Raw genomic sequence first — 14,151 nt, forward strand, 5'->3', positions numbered from 1 at the left:
GCATAAAACTCTGATGCCGACTGTCAGGCTATGGAACCGGTATTAGAAATGGGGGAATGATGTCGCGTGCCCAGCCGTGACGCGCTGATCACGTCAACACGACTATTTTGTCTCTGCGAAGTTTGGACAAAGTCGCCAACGGTCTCGATTCAACATACGGCTGGGCTTCGGCTGGGCTTCAAGTCTCCACTGACATTCAATTGCAATCGGCATTTAAATACTTATAATGATTTCGCAGAAATATGTAGTGCTTGATATCGGTGCGGAAGATCTCAGACGTTGAAGAATCACTAGTTAGTGAATTAACTGACTATTAACCACAGAGGGCACCGTGTGTGCGATATCATTCGTCAAAGATATTTTGGTAAAAAAGACATTTTACTCTTTCCTGATCCTATAATAATGTGTTTTATTAGTTCCCTTATTTTCTTGAAGCGCTACCGAGCAAGCTGAATCATCACTTTTCATCATGCCCGCCACCAGATTTGCAGCCATACATCGACGCCTTTCCTCCAACGGTTCGCACAAGCTATGATTGCCTATACGCATACATCCGTGACCTTACGATCGCAGACAAAAAAGTCTCGGAGCTAAAAGCTTTACAAGGCTACGTCTGGCGCAAGGGGTACGAAACCGGTGAACTTCAGGCACCTTTATTTCCGGACGTATACAAAGCGTTTGACGTATGGACCGGCGCAAGCAGTTTCGAGGAAGGCAAACGGAATGTGTATATTTATTCCTCGGGTTCTGTTGATGCGCAGATCCTGTTGTTTGCCCATACAGAACAGGGCGACCTTACCGGAGGTATTCAGGGTTACTTTGATACTGTCAGTGCGGGCTTGAAGACAGATGCCGCGTCATATATAAAGATCGCGGAGCAAATTGGCAATGACGTGGATCCTAGTGAAATTTTATTCTTGAGTGATAACGTGAAAGGTGCGTATATGCCGGCAAAATTCTTGTGCGCGGATTCTAATTTAGACAGAAATTACTGCGGCCAAAGAGGCAGGATGGGAAGCTTACATCGTTGAGAGACCTGGCAACGCCCCGCTTTCAGAGGAAGATAGGACGGCGCATGAAGTCATTCAGAACTTCGAGTCATTGATATAATCCGCTCGAAGACATTGTGCTTCAAGCTGTACATAGCTACTGAGCTCAAGAGTATTTATACCTATCATCAAGGCGTCAAGAAATTTTTCGTTCTATGCCTCCTTCTTTTGCAAGTGAATGGACAAGTGTTGCGGAAAATGCTGGACATTCATGATAACTTACACAGAACCGGTACAAAAGACCTCTCTACCCAGACACCCAAACTGTGCTTGCTAATACACATGATGTAATCCGAAACCGTTTATATAACAAGACTTTGATAATATTTACTCTTCCGCATATATCGTAACACGCCAATGCGCTATGTGTAAGTTTCGATTAATGTATCACGCATAGATCCAACAATGGCGCCCTGCTGTGCATCCTGGAGCTTGAAAATACTCTCCACGACACTGAGCTCGGGCGCAGTTGTGTCCAGCCCAGTGACCGCGAGCCAGTCATTAACAATCATGCCCGCACCGACAACAGGTGAACCGCGGTTAATACTGCCGGCCACTAATGGGACCTGCAGCAGCGACGACAACTCATCCTGATCTTGTATCGAAGTTTTTGGATGGACGAGTCCTCCCTGATTGCTTAGCGCACAATATGAACCAACAAGTACGTTGTCTGCAATGGTTTGCCTGAAGACTTCTACTCCCAGGACATCGGAAATTAGTTCTTCAGTTTCTCGCTCAATATCGGGGTGCACCAGTGCGACGTAATCATTGCAGCAAATAACGTTGCCAAGTGCAGATAACCGTTCTTCTACTCGTTGGATACGTACACTATCGGGTAGTGAATTTCGGAGGTGCTGTAATTCTTGATCTGTAGTGGTGGCCGGGACGAGTAGCCCTCGTCGATTTCTGAACCAAGCACGTTAAATCATGGCCCACCCTGCGGCACTCGATGATAGTCGGCTCTCAACATACCCTGCAGTCAATCGCCCAATGATTCTGGTACCGCCGATAGTAGTATGGCAGATAGGGATAACATCACCCAGCTCAGCTTCCAAAACACTGTATTAATTTTACGTTAACCAAACGGTACGGACGTTCGCTTGAAGAACATTACCTGTAAAAGTTTTCCGAAGCCCCAACAGAAACTAGTGAATAAGAATTCGTCAAGGTGGCAAACACACCAATCCTAGAAGTGAAATCTATATTAGATTCGCCATTGCAATACCTCCTAGTGAACTGCGAGTGCGCGTGCAGCTGACGTCTGATATTTACGACATGCACAACACGAGACTTACTCATTCGAATTCTCGAACTAAAAATAACATGAGTTAGCACGTTGACCGCAACAATCAAGAGTCGAGATTATGCGGCAACATCACACACCTGCGCACGAACAGCCATTCTAATCAGTGGATAAATGAGGCAAGACTGAAAACGAGATGTAAGCTTTGAAACGGGAAAAGGTACAGATTCTATAACTAGGACCCAAACCCCTGTCGTTATATATCTGCGAGAATAGGTGTAATGCTAGGTTGATCGAGATAGTTATTTATGACAAAGCCCGAGTTAGGTAAGTATTATTACATCAAACCGAAATTTTTCGCGATAGCTGCGAGAGGTATATAATCGCTCCGGCATTTGTGGCGTATACGTGACCCATATTTTACGAATACAGTGGAGTTTTAGAGTTTTGCAGTGACATCATCCGTCGTCGAGGTATTAAGCCACGATCACTGGATTTTCTATGCAACATCTCTCTTGATTCGTAGGATCTGGCGACATTTGTCAGTAGTGTATCTGTGGTATTATTCGCTTATTCCAATTTGACTATCCTAAGAACAATTTGGCGACATTGACTGGGTCGATGCTGTATTCTGCCACAGAGGGTCCACGCGGGGTCTTGACTCTCGTCCAGAGCTGCACTCGCTTCAGGATAACGAGGATGGACCGTCCAATAATCGTCGTGAAGCATTGTACGTCAAGCTCTCAATGAGCGGTTTGTCAGACTGGTACGATTTAGTAATAAGTTGGTGGTGAGCAATTTTGCCGTGGACGATGCCTGTGGACAGTAACAGTGCTTTTAACGCCACAAAAAGTGTTACTCACACCAGCCCGTTGACTGTGGCTTGCAGCTTATTTCAGACTAAAACTGACGCTCAATGTGACTGGAAGAAATGGACGCATGAATGAATTACAAGATGTGGCAGACAGACCAATAGCCGTCAACCTCCTGCCCCTCTGCCAGTGAGTTCTGACAGCCGCGTATAGTGCTGTACAAGCAAAATACAATTAAAAGATGTGGCCGAGCTTCAGGTTACTCAAAGCAGATTGGTCAGTACCATGCACATACTCATTGGTGCCGTCAGGCCTAGTGAATCCGAATATAACAACCTACTGTTCACTTAGTTCAAGTAGTACAGATCCCTTGAAATTGTAGATAATTGCCTCACGCGATGCGGCTGAAAATTGCGGTGTTATGGAACAATACTAAGGACGAGAACAATCGTATTCGGCCACCTCCTCATCAGGCGAGCAGCGCCCACTAATATATAACATCCAACGGAATTCCTCAGCGTAAATACTTTACTAAATGTCCTATGCACGTCTTACGCGCTACTATTTGCCATAAGGCTAGTAATATCTGGACTTTAGTTAAGTATTCCGACGACTAGGCAGATAGGTTTTGAATATGGTCTTGCTCTTCGTACCCGACTAATAACTGCATGAGACATCAACTTGTCCGACTTTTTCCGCTGCTCGCCGATATAGCAAGGCATATTGAGTCCGCTTCTACAACTGTACTTCTGGATCAACAAAACTCTAGCAACACTCACCATTGCGTGTTCAATGCAGTAAGCAACTATATGGAGAATGTGCTTTGTATCCTTGCCTAGATTACGCGACGGACGTACATCAATCATTTCATCTTGAGGAGTCCGTGCGAAACTCCCCCTTCTGCAGACATCCTTGCGATTAACCGCCGTCAGTATACAACCAAGCGTGGATGACTATTGCTGAGGCTGTTTAAACTGCTACCGAGAGACAGTGGTCGATAGTTATGGCTAATTTAGAACCGGTCAACTAGGGTATAGCGCCAGAACCAGAAGCGCGGGAATTCACAAACCGGCTAATGGCCGCCTCCTTAATTTGCAGAATTAGATCATAGATGCACACAACGCTAGCTCCACGCGACGATTATTGTCTCAGCCGGCCGTCAAGTGTGTTCATATATGGATCGGTGAAGGTGTGATAGTTTTCTGCAACGTTAACGTGCGCAGGCTGGACACGCGAAGGTTTTCCGCAACTAGTAGCCCGCACCCCGCGCGATCCGAAGACATTCGCAAAAAGTCTAGCAAAAATCGCTGGAAGTATTCTCATTATGACGTCACGGGCCAATGTATATGGGTAACCTAGGGTTGCATTCAGGCGCCATCAATCACAAGGACTGAGCAACCAGCAACCAGCAACCAGTCTGCGTTACGTGTTCAAATCGTCAAAGCGCAATGATTATCTGCACAATTTGCAAATAGGCGTCAAGTGTCCTTTGTTATAGGATCGTCGTATTAGTCGCACTTCGCGACAAGTTTGGGTGCAGAGGGGTTCACTTCGCATGCGCCGCGCGCCGCACCCATCATGCGACTTGCCTAATCGGGGCGGCAATGCCTCGCCTAAAGCGGCGATATTTTGGCCACGCGGACGATGGTCATCGCCTACTTCTCATTGACTGAGACCGCATCGCGGATTGTGGGTCATTCTGGGGGACATCGCGAGATCCTGGCCGACGCTAAGGAAGTTGTCCGGGTCTAGGCAGCTCGCGTGTGTGTCCCTTGTCCTGGCTCTGGCATTGTGTATGGCGACCTCGGCACGCTCCGAACTGTCTCAGGTTGTGACAGCTGGGCCCACAAAGACATCAGGTGCGAGTGTCTCCGGACGCAACGTTGCCAGCATGGAGCAAGACCTGCTACTTCGTCGTGGGCCACAATATCGCGTATCGCTGAGTCGTGTCTCTGCCGTCTACTATGTGCGACCAACTTCTGCTATGCGAAAAGGGGGTACGCTGTGACCATCGCTAGTCAGTCTTGCAGGTCCCTTGTGTGCCATCTGCTGCATCAGTCGTAGATATAGCTTGCCTGCTCTTCCATCTTCCTGTTCTGTCCTTAACCGCACGTTCGTTGGTAATACTGTAATCTGGCGATACTCCCCTGGCATCTTGTCGGTAATTCTCTAGAAGTATTTTGGTTCTGGATCGAGCATCCACATCCTCTCCAGCGCCATGATTAATGTCCCGCTGTTTGTCTGCGGCGTACTGTCACTCATACTCTCGGCCAGCCCTTTCTTTTGGAACTTTCGGCAGCGCAACTTGTCGGCCACGATCTTCGTCATATATGTCATCATCGCCAATATAACGATCATTATCCAAGCATCGCTGTATGGAGGTCCTGACGTGTATGAATACTGGGAAGGAAAGGTACTATGCGACATCATTGGCCGACTGCCCTATGTTTGTGGAACCGGCATCATCTGCTCGTTGGCATCCATGGCTCGGACATTGGCAAGAATATTGTCCAAGAAAGTCACACTGTCGGTCAGTGTCGCTCAAAGGCGACGGGAACTGATCGTGGAACTTTTGCTTTGCGTTGGATTCCCTCTCTGGAATCTTGCAACGTTTTACGTTTACCAGCCGTTTCGATACATTCTTCTCCAGCATTCTGGTTGCATCATCATCTTTGACGATTCATGGGCATCGTTCTGGCTTAACACATTTTGGCAGCCTTTCTTCCCAATCGTGTCGGCCATTTATTCCGGTAGGCTATTCTTTGTCTCTAACGATAGTGTGAAGGTTTGTGTTAATATGAGCAATATTTAGCTATTACAATTTACAGATACTTCCAACGCCGGCGTCAGTTCCGAGAGGTCCTGCGATCGAGCCAGTCAGGATTGACTGTTGCACGATTCGCCCGCTTGCTGTTCTTCTGCATCACGGTGATGTTCGTAGAGCTACCTCTCGCAATCGTGACACTTGTCACCAACGTGAAGCCTGGAATCCATGCTTTCAACTTTAGCAAAACTCACGCCAACTGGAATACAATCCCTAGGGTCGTGGCGTCAGGCACACGCAAGGATTTTTATTATTTTACCATTGTGTCTGTGCTTTTGTTTGTCTACTTTGGATTCGGTGTCGACGCCCGCAATATGTACCGCGACTGGCTCGTCGCTCTTGGCTTCCGAAAACTGTTCCCCAACAGCAAATGGCTGGCCAAACACGACGCTTATTCCGACACGACCGGAAGCAGCAACTACATCCATTCTATGCACTCAACCGTATCGTGCGGAACCGGCGGGTCCCGACCTACCAGATTCGACACGTGGGAAACAATTCACGATCTGGAGCTTGGTGAGAAGTTTGGCAACGTTAATTCTAACTCGGCTTTTGTAATCGGCGGTGTCCAGAATACTGACGCTCGGAGCGAGAATAGCACGCTCACCGATGGGAGCGACCCGCAATTCCTCGAGAAGGCTGTTAAAGTCAAGTATGAAGTTCGCATTGAGAAGTAAACGGAGAAAATATGCTGCCGCGAGTGGTTTCTGCAAGCGTGACGGCTTAGCGTCTTGTACTCTACTTTGGACAGTTGAGTAGGGAGCGGTGTTTTGGGCCTAACATGGCTTGTTTTGTATTTTGCAAATCCGTCGAATTCGGTCTAGTTCGATGGGTTCAGGTTATGGCGATGTTGTGTATAATACACGATAGCTTTACAGAATAATATTAAATACCGCATAAATGATTCATTTGGTGTGGAAGTGCGTTGCCATCTAACAAGAGGTCTCTAATCCACGCCCAGAGCAACACACGGCACTAACCATTTTATCATAGACTTCTGTGGATCAAACCATCACCACCTTTCGACCGACCTTCCAGCGGACGCGATATGACACAGCTTGTGCCCAATCGCGTTTTACAAGTAGAGATTGACCATTTTTATATTCAATGAAAACCGTGGTGGAGCATAATTATGTCCGGCTATATGGAACATTTCGGATACCTCCAATCAATATACAAACTAAAATACAGTGCCGTCAACGACCGACCTAACTTAGTTCTCGACCTCTGCCTCGGTCTGAGCACTTTCTGCCTGCTCTTCTTTTCGAGGAGCGGACAGTCTCTGAATTGATCCTATAGCGAGAAATCATGTTAGCGACAGAACCTGGAAATCGAGGAAAACATACGCTGAACCAACTGAAGCGAACCAACTCTTCGACCGTCGGCCGTCTCAAAAGGCTGCAAACTAGCGGACGCTTCGACGTAGACCAAGTTTCTAAATTTACAAAATGTTAGGATCGCAATGCGCTGCAGCAGTCGTTCTTTTCGACACGCGACTTGAACGTACCCCTTAGCAAAGTTGTTCAACAAATAGTCCAGGTGCTGATCAAAGCTAACAACATGGTACCACGACGGCTCAGTATCCCGGCCCTGTCTGACTGCTACTGAATATCGGGCATAATCACGGCCGTTGGCCGAGGTCGCCTTCTCAGGATTGGCACCGAGTCTACCAATGAGCGTGACGCGAGCGAGATCCTTAGCCGCGCTGGTAGACGAGAACGATCGCGCAGATGTAGCAGTGCTACGGAGAGCAGAACGAGAGAATAATGACCAGATCATTGCGAGCGATACTGATATAACTTATCTATAATGCCTGTTGGCCAATTTGATGAACGAAAATCTTCCGACTTATTATTGGTAGCGCGTCGTAAGAGAGTAGTAATGGGACAATGCACGTCACTCCTGCAGTCACGAGCGTCTTCGTCAATTACCCGGCAATCGCCCACCCCGAATTACTCAATGCTCGGCCGAACTTAAATCGTTTGACTTTTTTCCTGGGTTTTTTTTTTTTGAAAAAGATCTTCGCCTGATCCCACCGTCGCTATTTCACACCCCCTCTCTCCTGATATCTCTTTCCCGAAGACTCAATTCTTTGCGACATTCGTCGTACACGTCTGCGTATATGAGATTGTTTTCGTTGTTCACTTGCCAGGTTAGTAGAGGTCTCTTGCGGACGGTCACTCGCGTGGCCCGAGCTTACCGAACTTTGGATCCACAGCCGCTAACTTTTTCATTAACAGGACTACTTATCAGGTACGAGAAACCTTCCGAATACCTCTTGCCGCTCCTTGTAGTGGGGGGGTTCCAGCCTTTCGATACTGACAACGACAATAGACCACATTTGGAAGAATTCGCATCTATAAATTATGCTGCCACGATTCTATCGTCCAGTTTCGTTTGGTTCGCTGCTCAAGCAGAAGCCCACGTTGGCCTCGCGGCTCGCGAGTTCTCCCATCTGGGTCCGATATCTTAGTACTCCTGCTCTCGAGAAAGCAACACTTGCTATTAAGGATGGTCCCGTTTATACCGGACATTCATTCGGTGCCGAAAATAGCACTTCGGGCGAGGCCGTGTTCACGACTTCGCTCGTCGGGTATCCGGAGTCCATGACGGACCCATCCTACACCGGACAGATCTGTACGTCACCGAAATTGTCGAACTCTTTCGCGGCACACTTTGGCTAACGAGTATTCAGTGGTATTCACTCAGCCTCTAATTGGAAACTACGGCGTTCCAGGCCTGGGCCGAGACGAGTACAGTCTTCTTCGCTACTTTGAGTCATCCAAGATTCAGTGCTCAGGAATAGTTGTCGCCGACTTCGCTGAGAAGTATTCTCACTGGACTGCTGTTGAGTCTCTGGGAGACTGGTGCAAGCGCGAGGGTGTTGCAGCTGTGACTGGTGTCGATACTCGGGCCATCGTGACATATCTCCGAGAACAGGGTTCCAGCTTGGCTCAGATTACCGTCGGCGACCAGGAGAACATTAGCGGCTTCCAGGATCCTGGTGCAATGCATCTGGTTGCGAAGGTCTCGACTAAGCAGGTCTACGAAGTCAACCCCGGTCAGGATATCAAGATTGCCGTTCTCGACTGTGGTGTCAAGGAGAATATCTTGAGATGCCTCGTCAGCCGTGGTGCGTCGGTTACTGTTTTGCCCCATGACTTCCCTGTCCAAGATGTCGCCAGCCAGTTTGATGGAATTTTCATTTCCAATGGTCCCGGTGACCCAACCCACTGCGCGGAGACTATCTACAACTTGCAGCAGACCATGAAAGCTCACACTCTGCCAATCTTTGGCATTTGTTTGGGCCATCAGCTCCTTGCGTTGGCTGTCGGTGCCAGGACTGTTAAGCTGAAGTACGGTAACCGTGCGCACAACATTCCTACTCTCGATGTCACAACTGGCAATTGCCACATCACCTCCCAGAACCACGGATATGCAGTAGATGCCAAGACGTTGCCTGGTGACTTCAAGGAATACTTCATTAACTTGAACGACCGATCGAACGAAGGCATGTACCACGCCTCCAGACCTATCTTCAGCACCCAGTTTCATCCTGAAGCTAAGGGTGGTCCTTTGGACTCTGCCTTCCTCTTTGACAAGTTCTTGGAGAACATCAAGCAGTACAAGGCTGAGAAGGATCTAGTCAGTGTGTCCGCCGCTGCTGCTGTTGCGGCCACCGCCGACGAGCGCGCGACTGGTATCGCGACTGGCAGCTTGTAAAGCGGTGTGCCAGTCGAATATTTCAGTTTTGCAAAGTTTTCTTGGTCAACCTGCTATCCGGTTTTTTGGGAATAAGTCCAGTCCACTACTTTACATCAGCTAGTTAACAAACATGCGCGAGTCAGCAAAAGTTATTGTTCAACTTTGTGTTTGTGCTTTATTTTTTTTTGGGTAACGGTTATTCTTATTATGTATTCCTAGGTCCTGTTTTGAAACTTGTTTCATTGCCACTCTTTTTCCAAACCATTCCTGTATATGAAAGATAATAAATTGCAACACACGTTATTATTTCACAATGGGCGGTGAGCGCACGTTGGTATGATGAAGTTAGTATGCCACAATTCCAACGAGGTGTCGTCGCTCATCTGGACGCTTCAAGAATTCCCTGCAATAAACTCTGTGGATCCGGCTTTCGGGAGACTGCATCAGGGGTAACGCCATTTTGCAGCAGGAATCCTTCAGTTGTAGGACCTATTGCGGCAACTTTTGTAGTCCTTCGATTTCTCGCTATATATCGAGCAATGCTTTCTGCCCCAGCAGGCGAGAAAAACACGGTCCAAACAGCGTCCTCTGTACTGCTCAATACATTCATAAATTGATCCTCAACACCCTCGATGCTTGTGGAAGCATACACCACGCGTTCTATACATTCAATTCCATTCTCGCACAGCGTTACAGGAATAACATCCCGTCTAGTTTCTCCTGTGAAGAACACACACCGTCGAGGTTGCGCGCTGACGATTTGAGACGCGAGGACGCTGCCATTACCTGCCTCTGCACCACCATATATTTTGCTGAACCCATGTGATTGGACTAATGCTGCCGTTGCAGGACCGACAGTGTACAGCGGCAGTGAGAGTATATACTCTGCAGTCGAGTCTATTCACTGCCATTAATTAAACAGCGAAGCGAGGGAACACTCTGGGCGACCACGAACCTGACGACTCGAGGAGTGCAGAAGCAACAGCCTCAACCGCTCGTTGCGACGTTATAATTAGCGCATCTATTGGTGTCTGGTCGGCTACGGCTGCCAGATCGGCAATGTACGCTCGCAGTCCCGACTGGTCGACAAACCCATGCGACAGTATCGGCAAGAAACACGAGTCGTAGCAACTCGATTTTGCCGATAGCGCGTATGTATCGCTAGACGCATCTGGATTTGGATTTTTCAGAAATATTATTTTCGGCATGGACGCATTTATAGTGTGGATTGTGTCGAACTTGACCGGACTACAGCGTTTGTTCAGTTAGAGGCCCTCGAGCCACGAGCCGCGCGTGGCAGACCCTTGCCCACAACCATAGGGCCGGGTAGATTGGCTGCGTACTGGCTCAGGTGGCCGCAGCGCTGCCTCCATCGAAAGCCGAACGCCGCATGCGACCTTGTCGCCTCTGTCGAAATCCACGCGAGACTCAACAACTATCCTAGGCAGAAGTGGACAGAATTAATAGACTCGAATATCACGCAGTCTTGGGCTTTGGGACATTTGGATATTTATTCGAGTACCGGTAGAGCCGGTGCAAATGAGATCTTTCCTTGTGTGTTGACGGTCGCCGCTCATTATGCTGAGTTCCACACTGTCGACGGCGGCAAGTCTGCTATGTAGGTCAAGCATCGTTGGATCAGGTCTATGTATTAGACCTTGTTGGGGACATGAGTGCTAATCAATATTTTAGTCCGAAGAGACAGCGACGCTGATTTCGAAGGCACGCCGGATGGTATGATCCTAACCATAGGAAGCATTTGTTGATCTTAATAACCGGCGCTAACATATTTGCGACATAGACGAGTTAAATAATCCTAGTCAACAAGAATTGTACTCGTCATGGGCGCTGTTTATTCTAATTGTCCTTCTCATTGGCTCGCTATGGACTAGTTATTACCTGCAACTCCGGAAAATCCAGGCGGTACATGAAACTGTCGTTTCGATCTTTGCTGGTGAGTACTATTGCAAGCCTGCAATATGACGATATTGAAAGACGAGTGGAGGATTTTAACAGCCTATAGGCATGCTTGTTGGCTTAGTAATCCGAATATTACCTGGCCATTATATTCAAGATACCGTCTCATTCAAGTATTCATACTTCTTCAATATGCTCCTCCCACCTATCATTCTCAACTGTGGCTATGAACTGCACCAGGTACGGTCTGCCATGTAGCCGCTTTAATCGTGTGCTAATAGACTACAGGCGAACTTTTTCCGGAATATCGGCACGATCCTTACGTTCGCATTCGCTGGAACGTTCATATCTGCAGTCGTAGTTGGGGTTATTATTTATATCTGGGCATTCCTTGGCCTTGAGGGCCTGAATATTCCGTTTGTTACGGCTCTTGGGTTCGGTGCCACGTTATCTGCGACCGATCCGGTCACGATTCTGTCCATTTTCAATACATACAAAGTCGATCCCAAATTATACACGATTATTTTCGGCGAAAGTATTCTCAATGACGCTGTTTCTATCGTTATGTTTGAGTAAGTTAATGTTGTACTAACATGAAAGTTTCCGTCTAACAGTGTAGGACGACGCAAAAACTTCATGGCGAATCGGCCGGTGTCAGTGGCGTCTTCAAGGGTATCGGCATTTTCTTGATGACGTTCACGATTTCGCTCTTGATAGGCTCTATTGTCGGTGTCATGACAGCACTCATTCTGAAGCACTCACGTATCCGCCTCTTTCCGTCCATAGAGACCTGTCTTATCCTGCTCTTTGCCTACGCGGCATATTTCTTCTCTAATGGATGTCACATGTCCGGTATCGTATCACTGTTGTTCTGCGGCATCACTTTGAAGCACTATGCGTACTACAATATGTCGAGGAGGACCCAGATCGCGACGAAGTTCATGTTCCAAACGCTGGCTCAGTTATCTGAGAATTTCATTTTCATTTATTTGGGGCTATCGCTTTTCACTGAGGTCGAACTGGTGTACAAGCCACTGTTAATTGTTGTCACAGCTGTAAGTTGCCGTCAAGTATTATATGCGTTGCGGTCTTTGACCTAATGGTGTAGTTTGCAATTTGCGTGTCAAGATGGGCAGCAGTATTCCCCTTATCACGGCTTATCAACTTCGTACATGTCACCCGAGCCAGGGCATATGGACGAGCAGTTCCAGCAGAACTTCCTGAGCAGTATCAGATGATGCTATTCTGGGCCGGTCTTCGAGGGGCCGTCGGCGTTGCTCTTGCGGCCGGCTTGGAAGACGAAAACGCGAACGCTCTTCGTGCTACGATTTTAGTGGTTGTTGTGTTAACAGTTATTGTGTTTGGAGGCACAACGGCTCGTATGCTTGAGATCCTTGGGATCCAAACCGGAGTTGAGACAGATGATAACGATAGCGATATCGAACTCGACATGGAGTCGGGCAATAGTGCTAACAAGGGACAGAGTCACGTGCTATATTCTCCATACGCAGAGAATAATCATAATCAGCGGAGGGCTAGCTCAATATCACAAAATGGGAGTGATCTGCCGTTGCAAAAGAGTAGGCGGTCGCCAGAAGTTGCCCAGGGGACGTTCTCTCTGCAAGAACCACACACGCATTCGCGCGGATCAGTGTCGGAGTCAAGTGACCGTGCTGCTTCAGAAAGTGGAAGCAAGACACAACTGACACCACCGATTTCGCGAACGACGTCGATGAATCCTTCTGCAACCGGAAGTAATACTGCGTCTACGTCGAGTTCTAGTTCGAATGCGAATACCCCTATTGGTGGACTTCCTGGTCTATTGGCGCGGACTGCAGAAGATCATGCTCGGTGGTTCCAAGAGTTTGATGAGCACGTAAGTTGTCACCGGTGAGCTTGGTTTGAATAATCCACATGTTAACCGTTTTTGATTATAGGTCCTCAAACCAGTTTTACTGGACACATCCTCTCGTAATTCATCCAGCGATTTGTCTTTATCAACGTCTCAAAAGGCACCGTCGCCCCAAGCCCCAGCAAGCTCGTCAAGACCAGACGTCTCGGGGACAATATAGTAGCCTTAAATCTGTAAGTAGTTTTTTGCATCCTATAGGTTATGTAGAAGCATTTGTTTTTGGATCGGCAAGTATTCTAGTGAATAAACCTAAGGTGGATCCACAGTACTTGGTCGCATGTATTTAATCTGCAATTATCTGGGGGGTGGGGAATCGTTAGATATCTTGTTGTCCCGTCGTTTGGGTGCTGGATTTGTTGTCGACTATATTTATTAATTGAATTATTCATGTATCGTTCGGACCTCAGTGATTCAGCGTCAGTATTACATGCGTTAACTCTAGTGGTAAGATTGTTGGAACTTTCGTGCATGGGCAGGCTTCATCAGCTGAATAGCAATAACACCGGACCTGGAGATGTCTGGACTCCAGAAATGAATTCGGTGTCTATTGATTTGCTGTCAGCCCACTTACCCACAAATTCAGTTATTCGTTACTAATTATTGCTATTATCTAATTTGCTGAGATACTCCAGCACAAAATGCTCGGAAATAGTACCCGCGATCAACTTCTATTTATTCTACAACACGCT

The 14,151-nt window shown here is 47.6% G+C and overlaps 7 protein-coding genes across 7 annotated transcripts; 4 read left to right on the forward strand and 3 right to left on the reverse strand.

Annotated features, from left to right (window-relative positions):
* The first annotated feature begins 71 nt into the window (after window positions 1–71).
* POJ06DRAFT_50784 (HAD-like domain-containing protein) lies at window positions 72–1,282 on the forward strand. Its single transcript, XM_056191135.1, has 4 exons — window positions 72–260; window positions 324–364; window positions 417–936; window positions 986–1,282. The coding sequence occupies exons 1-4, from the start codon at window positions 227–229 to the stop codon at window positions 1,108–1,110; spliced, it is 720 nt and encodes a 239-aa protein (XP_056045959.1). The 5' UTR covers window positions 72–226; the 3' UTR covers window positions 1,111–1,282.
* A 129-nt stretch (window positions 1,283–1,411) lies between these two features.
* Window positions 1,412–2,450, reverse strand: POJ06DRAFT_235479 (uncharacterized protein; the record flags this gene model as incomplete). The annotated part of the gene is made up of 5 exons (XM_056185834.1): window positions 1,412–1,955; window positions 2,022–2,108; window positions 2,164–2,310; window positions 2,345–2,361; window positions 2,433–2,450. 5 exons carry the CDS (start codon window positions 2,448–2,450, stop codon window positions 1,412–1,414), a joined length of 813 nt encoding a protein of 270 aa, XP_056045960.1.
* Window positions 2,451–5,003: 2,553 nt separating this feature from the next.
* Window positions 5,004–6,779, forward strand: POJ06DRAFT_205726 (pheromone A receptor-domain-containing protein). The gene is made up of 2 exons (XM_056185362.1): window positions 5,004–5,854; window positions 5,917–6,779. The coding sequence occupies exons 1-2, from the start codon at window positions 5,323–5,325 to the stop codon at window positions 6,603–6,605; spliced, it is 1,221 nt and encodes a 406-aa protein (XP_056045961.1). The 5' UTR covers window positions 5,004–5,322; the 3' UTR covers window positions 6,606–6,779.
* Window positions 6,780–7,789, reverse strand: POJ06DRAFT_244871 (uncharacterized protein). The gene is made up of 3 exons (XM_056186563.1): window positions 7,436–7,789; window positions 7,275–7,363; window positions 6,780–7,221 (listed from the first exon to the last, which is right to left on the reverse strand). Exons 1-3 carry the CDS (start codon window positions 7,705–7,707, stop codon window positions 7,142–7,144), a joined length of 441 nt encoding a protein of 146 aa, XP_056045962.1. The 5' UTR covers window positions 7,708–7,789; the 3' UTR covers window positions 6,780–7,141.
* A 505-nt stretch (window positions 7,790–8,294) lies between these two features.
* POJ06DRAFT_279926 (class I glutamine amidotransferase-like protein) lies at window positions 8,295–9,957 on the forward strand (the record flags this gene model as incomplete). The annotated part of the gene is made up of 4 exons (XM_056189851.1): window positions 8,295–8,387; window positions 8,439–8,565; window positions 8,624–9,577; window positions 9,914–9,957. The coding sequence occupies 4 exons, from the start codon at window positions 8,295–8,297 to the stop codon at window positions 9,955–9,957; spliced, it is 1,218 nt and encodes a 405-aa protein (XP_056045963.1).
* Window positions 9,734–10,841, reverse strand: POJ06DRAFT_287716 (tetrapyrrole biosynthesis, uroporphyrinogen III synthase; the record flags this gene model as incomplete). The annotated part of the gene is made up of 2 exons (XM_056190272.1): window positions 9,734–10,516; window positions 10,572–10,841. 2 exons carry the CDS (start codon window positions 10,839–10,841, stop codon window positions 10,013–10,015), a joined length of 774 nt encoding a protein of 257 aa, XP_056045964.1. The 3' UTR covers window positions 9,734–10,012.
* Window positions 10,842–11,024: 183 nt separating this feature from the next.
* On the forward strand, window positions 11,025–13,940 carry POJ06DRAFT_218480 (Sodium/hydrogen exchanger family-domain-containing protein). The gene is made up of 8 exons (XM_056185574.1): window positions 11,025–11,251; window positions 11,326–11,367; window positions 11,435–11,587; window positions 11,657–11,790; window positions 11,839–12,122; window positions 12,170–12,605; window positions 12,659–13,426; window positions 13,488–13,940. The coding sequence occupies exons 1-8, from the start codon at window positions 11,212–11,214 to the stop codon at window positions 13,620–13,622; spliced, it is 1,992 nt and encodes a 663-aa protein (XP_056045965.1). The 5' UTR covers window positions 11,025–11,211; the 3' UTR covers window positions 13,623–13,940.
* Window positions 13,941–14,151: the final 211 nt, after the last annotated feature.

The sequence above is a fragment of the Lipomyces tetrasporus genome (genome assembly GCF_029532465.1).
Source record: "Lipomyces tetrasporus strain NRRL Y-64009 chromosome Unknown POJ06scaffold_2, whole genome shotgun sequence".
NCBI lineage: Eukaryota > Fungi > Ascomycota > Lipomycetes > Lipomycetales > Lipomycetaceae > Lipomyces > Lipomyces tetrasporus.

Excerpts from the sequence above, each read along its gene's own strand:
- POJ06DRAFT_244871 (XM_056186563.1), bottom strand. The coding sequence starts at position 7,707 with ATGATCTGGTCATTATTCTCTCGTTCTGCTCTCCGTAGCACTGCTACA. Across the intron at positions 7,364-7,435 it reads TTGAACAACTTTGCTAAGGG|AAACTTGGTCTACGTCGAAG; the intron begins GTACGTTCAAGT and ends TTGTAAATTTAG. Across the intron at positions 7,222-7,274 it reads TTCGCTTCAGTTGGTTCAGC|GATCAATTCAGAGACTGTCC; the intron begins GTATGTTTTCCT and ends TTCTCGCTATAG.
- POJ06DRAFT_205726 (XM_056185362.1), top strand. The coding sequence starts at position 5,323 with ATGATTAATGTCCCGCTGTTTGTCTGCGGCGTACTGTCACTCATACTC. Across the intron at positions 5,855-5,916 it reads CGTGTCGGCCATTTATTCCG|CTATTACAATTTACAGATAC; the intron begins GTAGGCTATTCT and ends AGCAATATTTAG.
- POJ06DRAFT_218480 (XM_056185574.1), top strand. The coding sequence starts at position 11,212 with ATGCTGAGTTCCACACTGTCGACGGCGGCAAGTCTGCTAT. Across the intron at positions 11,791-11,838 it reads GTGGCTATGAACTGCACCAG|GCGAACTTTTTCCGGAATAT; the intron begins GTACGGTCTGCC and ends AATAGACTACAG. Across the intron at positions 13,427-13,487 it reads TCCAAGAGTTTGATGAGCAC|GTCCTCAAACCAGTTTTACT; the intron begins GTAAGTTGTCAC and ends TTTTGATTATAG.
- POJ06DRAFT_50784 (XM_056191135.1), top strand. The coding sequence starts at position 227 with ATGATTTCGCAGAAATATGTAGTGCTTGATATCG. Across the intron at positions 365-416 it reads CATTCGTCAAAGATATTTTG|TTCCCTTATTTTCTTGAAGC; the intron begins GTAAAAAAGACA and ends GTGTTTTATTAG. Across the intron at positions 937-985 it reads CTTGAGTGATAACGTGAAAG|AAATTACTGCGGCCAAAGAG; the intron begins GTGCGTATATGC and ends TAATTTAGACAG.